Source organism: Ahaetulla prasina, chromosome 1 (genome assembly GCF_028640845.1).
Source record: "Ahaetulla prasina isolate Xishuangbanna chromosome 1, ASM2864084v1, whole genome shotgun sequence".
Classification (NCBI taxonomy): Eukaryota; Metazoa; Chordata; class Lepidosauria; order Squamata; family Colubridae; genus Ahaetulla; species Ahaetulla prasina.
The window spans coordinates 261,934,755-261,947,999 of record NC_080539.1 but is presented as its reverse complement, the minus strand read 5'-3'; the positions used below and the strand labels follow the sequence as shown (position 1 = coordinate 261,947,999).

Here is a 13,245-nt window from a genome sequence, read left to right as displayed (position 1 = left end):
TTAAAGTATCTGGCATTTTTTATGTCTGTCTGTCTGTCTGTCTGTCTCTCTCTCTCTCTCAAAGTTACTTCAAATCTTCAAATTCCTACATAATAATATGTAAATAAACTTAATGATAATCCTATGTAAATCCTATGTAAGCCGCCCTGAGTCTTCGGAGAAGGGAGGGATATAAATGCAAAATAAATTTTAAAAAATTACACAAAGGACGCTTGTCGTTTTAAAATGAAGATTGGAAGCACCTATCCTTTTCACCATATATCTTATTTGCAAGCAGTGTTAGAATTAAGTTAATCAATCCAATCAAACTTAACATTTTCACTGCATAGATTTAGCAGTTTATGCAGGGTTTTCGTTTTTTACTTTAATTTTGAGTCTAGAGGAGGAGTGAATTAAAACAAATTATTGACAAGCACAATAAAATATGAAAACACTGGGAGATGTAAAAGGTCCATTCATATGATTAGGACAATAGGTATATAGGTACAGTAGAACTGAAAGAAAGAACTGGAGGAACAATTGAAAGCTGCACATCCTGCATCAAAAAATGTTATTTCTTTGCTTGCTGGCTGCTGAGAAGAGGAGGAGACCCATCCTTTCCTTGAGGGCTCAGATGAGGCAAAGGAATGGACCACATTAAGCACATGGCCATGGTACAAGGGTGAACTCCAGCTATCACTGATGTAGCATGAAGATTTCTTGGAAATGGGATGACAGTTTCTCGAACTGAAAGGAACGGTCAAAGAGGAGAATGACAGCCCCAGGGGTGGAAGTATAGTTGCTGGGACTGCAGCAATGCACTCATGGATGGAATGATGTCTCTTTTATGTTATTTCAAACAGCACACAACAACCACTGTAGAAGGATTTCTAAAAACTCTTCTCAAGATTCACTCAATCAGAGAAGAAGCAAGTCAAGAATACAGAATCAGAAATACCTGTGCTGAAGTTCCGTTCACCTATAAGTGCCAGAGGAAAATAAATCATCGAAATGTTCGATACAGTAAAATATAGTGTGAGAGAAAGTGCTGGCTATGCGGCAATACCACAAAAGATGCTTTGTTCTATTTCCCTGTTTTGATCTTTAGAAGTAAAATGACAGGTAGGAATCAGAACAGACAAGGAAGCATGAGATCTGAAAGACTTAGATGGAGGCAGGTGTACAGCTGAGAGCCAGTTTGGTGTAGTGGTTAAGTGGTCTGGAAACATTTCAAATGACACGATTAACTTTGTGGCCAAACTGTCCAATACCATCAATCCGAATTTAAAATTGGCTGACCTATTTCCCGGTTGTTATGTTGCCTGCATTTATGACAAAAAATGGTGGGTACGCAACATCGTGGAAATTTCGATCGAACAAAATGATGCATTGGTAACATTTATGCATCTGCGAGGCCCTGCTCATTCATTTTATTGGCCTGAAAGACAAGATGTTTGTTGGGTTCCAGAACCACATCTTATTTGCATGCTTCCAGTGCCTTCACTTACATCGTCAGGTCGACAGTATCAATTCCCAGAAGCAATGCTAAAGAATGTAGCTCATAAATTCAATAATACATAAGCAATCATTGGGATTTGGCAGTTCATACAGTATGGACTTCGGCTTGGAAACCATATACGATACCCACTTTAGGCTTGGGAACCTAGAATAAGCTGCCCAATCAGCAGCTGGGGAACCAGACAGATACCCACACAAGGCTTTTGAATCTCGAGGAAGAAACCAAACTACACATTTGGGATCCTGGCTATCAGGTGTGACCCTATGGCGATGGGGTTGCTGGGTCAAGTGCCTGAACTGGTAATGACAATGTCACCATGGATCTGACCAACACAATATAATAGTAATAATGATGTCTAAATAAAACAAACAAGATGAAACAATAATAGAATGGATGTGACACTGCCATAGCAATGTCCTTCATTTTGTAATTTTTAGGGCTTTATAAGTCAGCGATGAAACACCAACTCTACTTTTTTAGGGGGGTTGAAACATGCTCTTTCTAATGAGAATGATTTAACAGTGTTTCCAGAAGGTCTTTTTTTGTAGAAGCGAGCTGAAAATATCCTATTTTTGGTATTTTTACAAAAAAACATCAACTTTACACTCAATTTGTGAACTATTAGAAAGCAGTAGGAGAATGAAATTTTATATTCAACAACCTTGTGTTATTAAGTTATTATGCACAAAGTTTCACATGTCTCATACTTTTCCTTCCAGAGATATAAGAAGCCAAACTTTATCCTTTTTTCATGCTGCAGTCATATTCAGCCAAATTTGCTCCCAATTATCTAGATGGAGATCGCTCATGATAATGTTTTTATTATTTTTTTTTAATAGAGCAAAACAAGTTGTACAAGATGGCCAAGTTTTGTTTCTCTCAACAAAATATTACCAGAGATATTATGTCTCAAAGTCGCTGAAATCTCAGAGTCATACTGTTAAAGGCTGCGGTATGGGGTCATAGAAATGACTATATCTCTGCAAGTACAGCATCGGCAAACATAACACTTTACCAATGTTCACTGGGGACAGGTGTGCATGTTCACACCAAATTTCATCAAAATCCGTGATGGTCAACCTGGGCACTTTCCTGAAATCAGACCATTTGACATGGAATGATCCTTATCTGTGGCATCCATCAACTTAGCAATGGAATTTGCATTGAAGAATGCCACCATGCTTAAAGTTTCTCAATAGTAATTCAGAATTAACTATTTACTTACAAGTTGATTCTTTCACACTTCTTCTCTTTTTTTGTCCTATATAGCAGGCTATTTGGACCCCTTTCATGCAGGAGGACTGATTTCGAAACAGTTTTTCCTGGTTTTTGCAAACAACCAAGTTTGTTACCATAGTGAGCATTTTAGTGACTGTGTGAGAACCCATTTTTGCAGAAAGTTATATTAAAGGCAGTGATTTCCCTATCGCATAGCAGATAAGTTAAACCTGTACTTGCAAGGATGTACCTGCATTCTGGAGCTTTCTTCTGGGAAGTCAACTGGACTCAACTTTGGAGCAACGCTGACATTGCTAAGAGACCTAATCACCACTCCAGTGTCAACAGTAGAAGCAGAGTGGATATTCTTAGTTTTAAAAACAATTTAAAATTTTCCTTGGAATGCCAAGTCAGAGTACAGGCTCAATGTCTTAGCAAAGCTATGTCCTGAAAAACAAATGAGGAGGGAAATTCCAGGCTTAATCACAGAACATTTGAAGTGTTTGTCAGAGTGAAAGAATGTCAAGGAAATTTCCTATACAAAAAGTAAAATGAGAAGAAACAAAAGAATTGGGGTGACTCTAAGAGGTGTTGGAAGCTACAAACTTTTCCTCCCAGCATACAGCCCTTCTAAACTAAGGTAAAATATTATTACATTTATTTAGGAAATAATAATTATAATATATATGGGTTAAATATTCTTGGTACCCTGCAAGAGAGGAAAATGGGACTAAAACCCAAGGCTTTGGTCTACCATATCTCCATCTTCTGCGCCACTAGCCCCAGTTTGCTTTAAAACTTCTTCATAAATTCAACTGTGGTTTTATAAAGAATATTTGCTTACCTATCCCTTGAGTATGTAAAATGCCCATCCCATATTTCTAATGATCATTACACATATTTACTTGAAGTATATGATTAAGACTACAAGCAGTTCTCAAGAAAGTCACTTGCTCCAAAAAAGGTTGGAGGTGACTGAATGATCCTCCACCTCATCCCTCATAAACTTCATTCCCTTGTTTGAAAAATGTAGATTGTGAAAAGACCAACTTTCAAGCACTTCTCTGAGTCATCCCTTCTGGCATCCTTTGAGCTCCTGGACAGGGATAAATACAGTAGAAGGCACCTGAGTTCTCACTTACCCAAAAGTATTTATGGAGGTCCTGGCTCCAATTCAGCCATCTCCCCCTTGGTAACTTCAGGCACATCAGATTGCAAATCAACCTTTCCCAACTCGGCACCTTCCGAAGAAGTAGTGGGGAATTCCAGCACTTACAGCCCCAACACATCTGGAAGGTGCCAGATTGGGGGAAGTTGCTCTAGAGTTGGCATGAATGAAACTGTTTAAAAATATTGCAAACAGAAATATTTGCAAATAGACAAATTTACAAAAAAATCATCAGGTATTTCATTTTAGGCTTTTTCCAGTTCTGGGGGGAAAAATTTCCTTTGAGAATTAGTCTCCTACTTGTCTCATTCAGAGCTTAAAATCTAAAGCCAATAAACTTGTCTAAACTAAAAGTCCATCATTTGTTATTTATCTAATTACAGAACCTTATTCTTCATTTAAAACTAAAGAGTGCCAGAAAGCTAAAGTACTTTCCATTATCATTTTTGTGTCAATCCTCCATTTCCACTACAATTCCTCTAATCTTTCAACCTACTGTAGTTACCCATTAATCTTCAGCTTCGTTTATTTGATAGTGTTATATCCATTTTCTACGTTTAACATTAATTAGCCATTGTTGCATATCTGCAGAACCTTTACTAGAAGGAAGTTGGAAAAGGACAAAGTGGAAAATGTAGCACTTGGAATGAAGCAAAATATAGGTAGTCCTCGACTTATAATCATTTGTTTAGTGACCATTTGAAGTTACAATGGCCCTGAAAAAAGTGACTTATGACTGTTTTTCACACTTACGACAATTGCAGCATTCCCATGGTCATGTGATCAAAATTCGACCGCTTGGCAACTGACGTGTATTTGTGACAGTTGCAGTATTCCAGAGTCATGTGATCACATTTGGAACCTCCTGACAAACAAAGTCAATGGGGAAGTCAGATTCACTTAAAAACCATACCATTAACTTAACAACTGCAGTGATTCACTTAACGTCTGCGACAAGAAAGATGATAAAATGGGGCAAAACTCATTGAACAACTGTCTCATTTAGCAACAGAAATGTTGGGTTGTAAGTCGAGGACTACCTGTACTTAAGGATAGAGCAGTTTTCCCCCACCAAAATTCCACATTTGGCCAATGGTTGTTTAGCTGATTGATAGCCTGGCAGGAACAGCTCCCTTTCATTTTCAGTAATCCACGTGGGAACGCATAAACAATGCTTAGCAATGGAAATTTTGGGACTCAATTGTCATCGTAAGTCGAGGACTACCATAAATGCATCTCAGCTCTTCTAAAACTTTTTATAGTTATCTCATATGAGATATGAGCGAAGCTAATTTCAATTATTTTATTCTCTGAACTGCTATAATAAATCCCCTTGCAGTTACTGAATATTTCTTCCTTGCAAAAAACACTAGTAACAAGATCAAGTAATTAATCCAATGAGGGCCAACTGTTCGCCTTCACAGCCATCTTGATATATTTCAGTATCCTCGATGGCCCTTCATAAATGCTGACCTATTGAGAAATCTTTAATATGTATCACATTACTAAATTCTTTTGGCAATCTGATCATTCAAAATGAAAAAGCCTAAAAGCAACTGTGTTGCAGTCTTAATAAAGCATGGATGGTGTATTATTTATTCAATTGTACCTTACAGTAAACAAGAACAATGCTACATTTTTTTTAAATAAAAAAAAGCAAATTTCAAAAACAGGGTTTTTAGGATTCATACAAATTTTGTAATGGTAAAAGAACACATCTGAAATGTATTTCTGTTAGTTGACCGTTAATATTTTTTCTTGCTCTATATTGGCCAGTTCTACTATAAGACACAAGTCTTGCTCTCTACTACTTATGCCTGCACAGTGGCTTAATACTGCTTAGTATCTGAATTACAGGTTATTTCCATTATATTTCCTGTTTATCTCTCATCTATGGAGGCCAGAGTTGTCCCAAAGATGCTTCTTCAAGACGCAACTGTACTTTCTGTTTTTTCTTTGAATACATTTCACTCCTCATCTAAGAAGCTTCTTCAACTCTGACTAGATGGTGGGGAATAGAAGGATTTATAGTTGTCTACTAGGAGTATGAAAAACCACCTTTGGGACTCTTATCACTTATTAACAATGGGTCGTGTTTTTGCATACTCTTATTCATATTAACTTATTTACAACACTATTAAGTTTGGAATATTTTCCCTTAACAAATTTGAATCAATAGTGCTGTAAAAAAATATAAAAAGACTTAACTGAGACTCAACGACATAGCAATTTTTATTTTTTAAGTAAAAACAAATCACTAGAGTAAACATTTGAAGTGTTTACAGTAGGTTCTAGTATAACCTAATATACTCAGATTTATCAACTTAGACCATAATCGTTGCCAGGCACCTAAATTTTGATCACATGTCTGTGTAGATGCTGCAATGGTTGTAAGTGTCGGGACCAGTAAATCACTTTTTTCAGTATCACTATAATTTCAGAAGGTCACTAAATGAATGGTTGTAAATCAAGGACTGCCTCTAAACCGCCACCGAACTACACTGAACAACGAGACCTGCAGAGAGAATAGGATCTAATGAGAGATTGAATGTGGCTAGAGGCAATGGTTCAGGAACAATTATTTGATTCTCAATATATTTGGGAACATCGCATTAGAAAAGCTGGACAACAACTTTAAGGCACATACCCACAGATAAAACCCTAATTTCAGTACACAGAGACTTACTTTTACTATTTATCTATAGCAGATATCTGCCTGATTAAGAATAAAATCCATCCAAATTTAGGAGCCGATGGATAAATTCTGGGTGGGAAAAGCACAATGGCCTCCTCTGACACAGTTTCTCTAGGTCTAATTCTTCTGAAATATTCTTCCCTACAACCATATTCTCACAACTTGGAAATATGAAGCACCAGATGTTCAAACCAAATCTCATATAATTGATGCTCACTGGCAAATAACATTGATCTGACTGCTGCAGCTTAATTCTTCTATTTGGCAGACAGCTCTGGCAGTAAATGTATGTTCTGATGCCAACAATAGGTTTGGTTTAAGTTTCAGAAGAATAACTAGAGTGAATAGAATTTCAGAAAATCATTTACAGAACTCAGCGTCAGGAATATTTAACACTTAAGTAAAACACAATGTTCACACACTGTAGAACTGGGTGTAGTATCACTGCATGGGAGCAGTACACCTTCATAATTTTAATGGCTATCAATGTGTAATATTGTGATTATTATGCATTAGTATTTCAGTCTTCCTCTTCTGCATTAGGAGTAAAAAAAATTAATTCAAATCAAATTCTTTCTTCTCCAGCCGGAAGGATAGCGAAGAGGCAGAGGCATACAAGGATAATAGAAGCAATCCAGAACTAGGTGAAATTGAAGAAGATTGGATGTATTTTTGCAGTAGCTGGAAGCGAAAGGCGGTGGGATTGGAAAACAGTCCAATAGTTAGTTATCCAGATTCTGAGATGATCATGTAAAGAGGAGAATTACAGTTTACAACGATGGTCAGCAAAATTCAGGAGTTTATAATCATGAAATAAATATCATGAGCCATTGTTCTCTTTAACAAAAATAATAGAGTGAGAATAGAAGATTTTTATTTTTTTTTACATTTATATCCCACTCTTCTCCGAAGACTCAGGGCGGCTTACATTGTGTAAGGCAATAGTCTCATTCTATTTGTATATTTATATACAAAGTCAACTTATTGCCCCCCCAACAATTTGGGTCCTCATTTTACCTACCTTATAAAGGATGGACGGCTGAGTCAACCTTGGGCCTGGTGGGACTTGAACCTGCAGTAATTGCAGGCAGCTGTGTTTAATAACAGGCTTCTTACAGCCTGAGCCACACCGCGGCCCCGATTTGCAGTTTGTCATCAAATCCCTTTAGCTGGGCAATTCAGTTCCTGACATTTGGGTATCAGCATTCTGCAGGAATCTGAGCCACAGGAATAAGTGTTATATTATAGTCACATGAAAGTTAGCATGGTAAACAGGTGGCAGAGTAAGGTAGCTTTGTAGATGCTGAGATCTGTATGCTTGGGATTCAAATGTAATGCTGGCTCAGCCTCAATCAATATGTGGGTATGTAGAAATGACTTTGGGAGGCAGGAGGGAGAGTCACACAGTGGACAACATATGTAAAAGGTATCTCTGCACAAGGGAGGGCCTGGGAAACATTTCATAAGAAGCCTTCCCTAGTTTTCAGTAGAGAAAAAGATAAGGGGGAGAGAAATTATTTCAATCTTGCAATTTTAGGTTAATGTTAACAGCAATAGAATAGCACTTTAGACTTACATGCCGCTCGATTGTGCTTTACAGCATTCTCCAAGTGGTTTACAAATAACAGCATATTGCCCCCAACAATCTGGATTCTCATTTTACCAACCTCAGAAAGATGGAAGGTGGTGTCATCTTGAGCCCCATCAGGATCGAACTTCTGGCTATGGGCATAGTTAGCTGCAATTACTGCAATAATGTGACTTTACAATAAATATAGACCTAATACTCCTGCCGGGCTTCTTGTTTCGACTACCTCACAGGGCTAACAGATAAGCTCTGAGTGTTTCCACTCACACAGTGTTTGGCAGGTTAAATAACCAAGATATGTTTGTATCTGATTAGAGATTCTAGTAGCAAATCATTGGAACAAAAGATAATAGTATCTCCTCCTCCTGCACAATATCTCGTTTTCAAAACAGAGTTGAATTAATATATCTAAGGTGAGATATTTAAATTGGTTAATTAAATCAGTATGGGATTTAGCCATGATTTAATGCTGGAGCAGGAGTGTGTGTTTTTCACCCTACAGCCTACAGCCATGATGGTGAACCTATGGCATGCATGCCACAGATGGCAAGCAGAGCACTCTCTGCGGGCACACCAGCTGTCAGCCCAGCCCAGCTCTACTGCACATGCACATGCGCCTCCCACCAGCCAGCTGGTCTTTGGGTCTCTGCTGTGCATGCACAGGGGTTGGGGTGCATGCAGGGGATGCACGCGGGCATGCGGGGGAGGGCACTCATCTTGAATTTGGGGGGTTCGCCTTTGTTGGTGCAACCCTGAGACACTGGCCTGCCTTCACCACCACTTTGCCGGCACAAATGGCCTGCACCCACAGCCTCTTTGCCAGCATGAATAGCCTGCAGACTCAGCCTCTTTGCGGGTGCGAGTCCCAACCCCTGCGCCCCATTTTGGTTTCCAGGTTGGTGCAGGTGGCTTTCCAGGCCCAAAACTTGATGCGGGGATGGGTGGGCTCCCAAAGAGGCTGTGGGTGCAGACCATTCGCGCTGGCAAAGAGGCTGCAACGGCTATGGCAAGCCAGTGTCTCAGTGTCTCTGGGAGTTGTGCCCAGCTGCACCAAAAAAAGCCGGAAGTAGCCACCCTCCATGTTTGGCTTCCAGGTTGATGCAGGAAGCTTTCCAGGCCCAAAACAGGGCATGGGGAGGCAGGGCGCATGCGCGGGGGAGTTGGGGTACATGCGCGGGGATGCAAATGCATGCGCTGGGGATGCACACGCATGCATGGGGGCAGAGTGCATGCAGGGGGCACTCACACTGCATTTTGGGGTTCAAGCACGCACTCGTGCATTCTCGCACACATGCTATGGGCACTCAGCACCAAAAAGGTTAACCATCACTGGCCTACAGTGTGTTTTACTGTTTTCTTGAGTAAATTTTCGGAAATTAGTCTAATTCAATGATGGATCAGACCAACAGTGGCAACAGTTCAGACTGTACATCTGTAAGCATGCTCTGAAATATCCAGACAAGATATGCTACTGACATGAGATCTCACATAGAGTAGGAAAAAGGTACTGGCCAAATCATGGTAAGGTTGATTATAGGAGGACTTTAAACCCAGTTCTGTGGGAGACTGAAATGAAACCCTAAGGTAACTCTAAAGACTTAAGCGCTGTATGAAGTGGAATGTTCTTACACAAAAGGGCTTCTTAAAGCGTTCAAAGAAACACACAAAGCTTATGGTCTTTATTATCTATATATTCATGTTCAAAATATAAAAAATAAGATGAGCTTGTCCTCTTAGTACAGAAAGTCAAAATGGTTTAACAGATACAACAGAAACCTACCGGGATTAGTATTATAGCTGGAAAATCAAAGAACACAACTTGTTCAAAAGTAACAAAAGCAATAGAAAAAGAGGTGGGGGGGAGTTACAGTGTTTAGAATATCCACTCCTGCTCAGAAATCCAAATGAATGCTACAGAAAGCATCTGTATTAAACAAAGTGGAAGTGCAAAGGAAAATGAGACCATGGTCATTATCTACTGTAGTATCATCCTGCCAATCCAGAAGAAGTGGATGTTGCCTTCCAAAGGCCAATGGCAGCTCTTTTAAAAAGGTGTTAATGTCATAATGATGGCAGACTTTTATTATGCCAACATCTCTCGGGATATGATTGCTTCAGAAAGTTCCTGACTTGTTTTGCTGACAGCTTTCTGCTTCAGAGGGTAGTGGAAAGTATAAAAGATTCAGCTATAATTGACTTGATACAAATCAGTTGGGAATATTTAATTGAGGAAGCAGCAGGAACTGGGGAAGGGGAGGATCCTGTAATTCAGGACTTCTGATTTTAAGAAAAATAATATCCAATCAGTCATGCACCACCCTGAATGTTTTAAAAAAATGTTAATAAACACAACTGTAAACAGGATCCACTGGCAGAGGAAATTAATGGGAAAAGAAGCCCAAGTTTAATTGAGTGCTACATAAAAAGGAAATATCAAAAGCTCAATTGGAAACGAGAAAAAAAGGAAGGCAGAAAAAGAAGCTAAGTGATTATACAAAAACCTTAATGAAAATTTGAAAAGGAAAAAAAAAAAAAGCAAAGACACAAAAGGAAGAGTTAAAACCACTCCAAAACTACATCACAAAAATACTCAGGAAATCAGAAAGAGCTCTAGAGTCTTTCTCACCTTGGCTAAAATCAGTATTTGTGACTCCATATTTTTTTATTTATCATAAATATTATCAAAGTTGTCATATTTAGTAGCACATATACTGAAAAATTTAGAAAACCGAGAGGAGATTAATACTTTTTCATTGACCTGTAAAGATAAGGTCCGTCTGCAGGCTGACTTCATAAATTCAAAGCTCATGATAAACATCTCTGTCCGAACTATAAAACTGAAGGATTTAAGCATCATGTCCAACTTCTTTTAATACTACTACTTTCCACTCAAAGGGCCACTGTGTATTACAAATGCAAAAAAGGAACCTGTAACATTAATGGTTACACAAGAGCCAGCCTTGTCATATGGAATAATCATCCACTGATATTTTTATCCCTATCTGCAACATTAAAGTTTAATGCAAACCAAGCCCCAGGGATTAAACCAGGTCCAGTGACATAAGAGTCTGCCACAAAGAGTAAGTTCACAGTCCTAATCATTCAGTGGGCCTAAATTAGGTGCAGGCGTTAAGGGAAAAGATCTGGTTATGCAAAATTATTTTTGCCAATTAACTGGACATGTTTAATTCAAAGGACAAGCCCAAGACACATAGCTATTTATTGCAGTAAGTCCAAAAAGCAAATGGGAAGAGATGCTATTTGAATGAGCTGCTAGAGAAATTCACATCAAAACACTCCTGAAAGGATTTAGCCTCACCTGCACAAAAATTTAGCTGCTTTAGTGCTTCTGAGAGCACAAAAAGTTGACCTTTTAACATGCATAATACGAGCTATTATGGAAACGTAAGAACTGCAACATGGAAAAATAGCTTTAAAGGCAACTTGGAAAAAACAATTGTCTTCAAAAATGCGCTTGTGTCATTTTATTTCATTGTCAGGTGTGTTTCAAAAGTATTCTTTTTCAAGGGCTTCTACTCTTTCCCTTTTCCCAACAGCCTCCTTTTCTTGAAATGATGTGTCCAAAATGCATTAGGAAATTGCAATAAACTTTTGTCAATGGACATTCAAAGACTATTTCTTTTCCTTTTTATTTGCTGAATTGTGCCTTTCTACTTCATGTCTGATCTTGCCAAAAACAGCTTTTTTTTCAGACTAAAATACAACTTCTTACTGGCTTTTATTTAAAAATGCATTTACCTAAAAACCGTGGTTGAAAATTACTGACCTTTTTCAGAATTTGTGCTGAATGAAGTTTAAAAAAGAGAAAGAATAGAGAGGATAAACAAAAAGTAAAAGAAAAAGAAAAAGGCATACACAGCTTTTCTCATCAAATGGTAGAATAGGAAGAGCTACCTTCCTTACCAGAAAATCCTCTCCGGAATTCTGGGAATTATATATAGGAAGAAGAAAAGAAAAAAAGAAAAACAATAGGACAGGAACGGTAGGCACATTTGTGCGCTTATGCACGCCCCTTATGGTCCTCTTAGGAATGGGGTGAGGTCAATAGAAAGTTTTTGGTTAAAGCTTTTAGGATTATGAGAAGAGACCACAGAGTCAGGTAAAGTATTCCAAGCACTGATGATTCTGTTACAGAAGTCATATTTTCTGCAATCTAGATTAAAGCGGTTGACATTAAGTTTAAATCTATTGGTTGCTCTTGTATTATTGCAATTAAAGCTGAAGTAGTCTTTGACAGGAAGGACATTACAATAGATGATTCTATGAGTTAAACTTAGGTCTTGTCGAAGGCGACGGAGTTCCAAGTTTTCCAAGCCCAGGATTTCAAGTCTAGTGGGATAAGGTATTTTGTTGTTTACAGAGGAATGGAGAACTCTTCTTGTAAAATATTTCTGGACACGTTCAATTGTATTGATGTCAGAGATATGGTGAGGGTTCCAAACAGGTGAGCTGTATTCTAGAATTGGTCTAGCAAATGTTTTATATGCTCTGGTTAGTAGTGTAGTGTTTTTGGAAAAGAAGCTACGCAAGATTAGATTTACAACTCTTAGAGCCTTTTTTGCTATGTATTTGCAGTGGGCTTTGGCACTTAGAACATTTGACATGAAAACTCCAAGGTCTTTAATTAAAGTCCACTAGTCTTAAAGTTGCCAAGGTTGAACACCCCTGCTTTAAGGCAACCTTCTTCATTCTAGTTAGGGATGTAGGATTGAGAACTGTACCCCCACTCTATCTGGCAAGAATCAGTGCTCAAGAGCAGTCATGTTCTCATTTAGAAGGTGATTGTCCAGCTGAATCCAAATTACAAAAAAAGACTGGAATTCTCCACCTGCCACCTGATTTTAACATGGATTAGAATACCATGAGTCTTTCTAAAGTACTAACATGATTTCATTGTTCTACTTTTATTTGAAACAGCTGTGACAACCTTCACTTCCATGAAGGTAGCATTTTCATAGAATACAGGGAGAAAGATTGTTTTTTACTTTCTGAAGGAAAAGTACTTAAACCCGGTTTGTATAACTCAGTCTGACCATGCAATGCTCTGTATTGTAAAC

The 13,245-nt window shown here is 38.4% G+C and overlaps 1 protein-coding gene across 5 annotated transcripts in view; it reads right to left on the bottom strand.

The window, feature by feature from the left end:
- Positions 1-13,245, bottom strand: part of TSPAN4 (tetraspanin 4) — an 827,759-nt gene that overhangs the window by 691,261 nt on the left and 123,253 nt on the right. Inside the window, exon 1 of one of the 5 annotated variants that reach the window (XM_058157391.1) lies at positions 8,247-8,287. The exons of the other annotated variants lie outside the window; for them this stretch is intronic. Within the exon in view, the coding sequence (XP_058013374.1) occupies positions 8,247-8,284 (38 nt within the window). The 5' untranslated portion in view covers positions 8,285-8,287. Of the gene's footprint in view, positions 1-8,246; positions 8,288-13,245 lie in introns of those variants that run through there. 5 annotated transcript variants of the gene reach the window in all.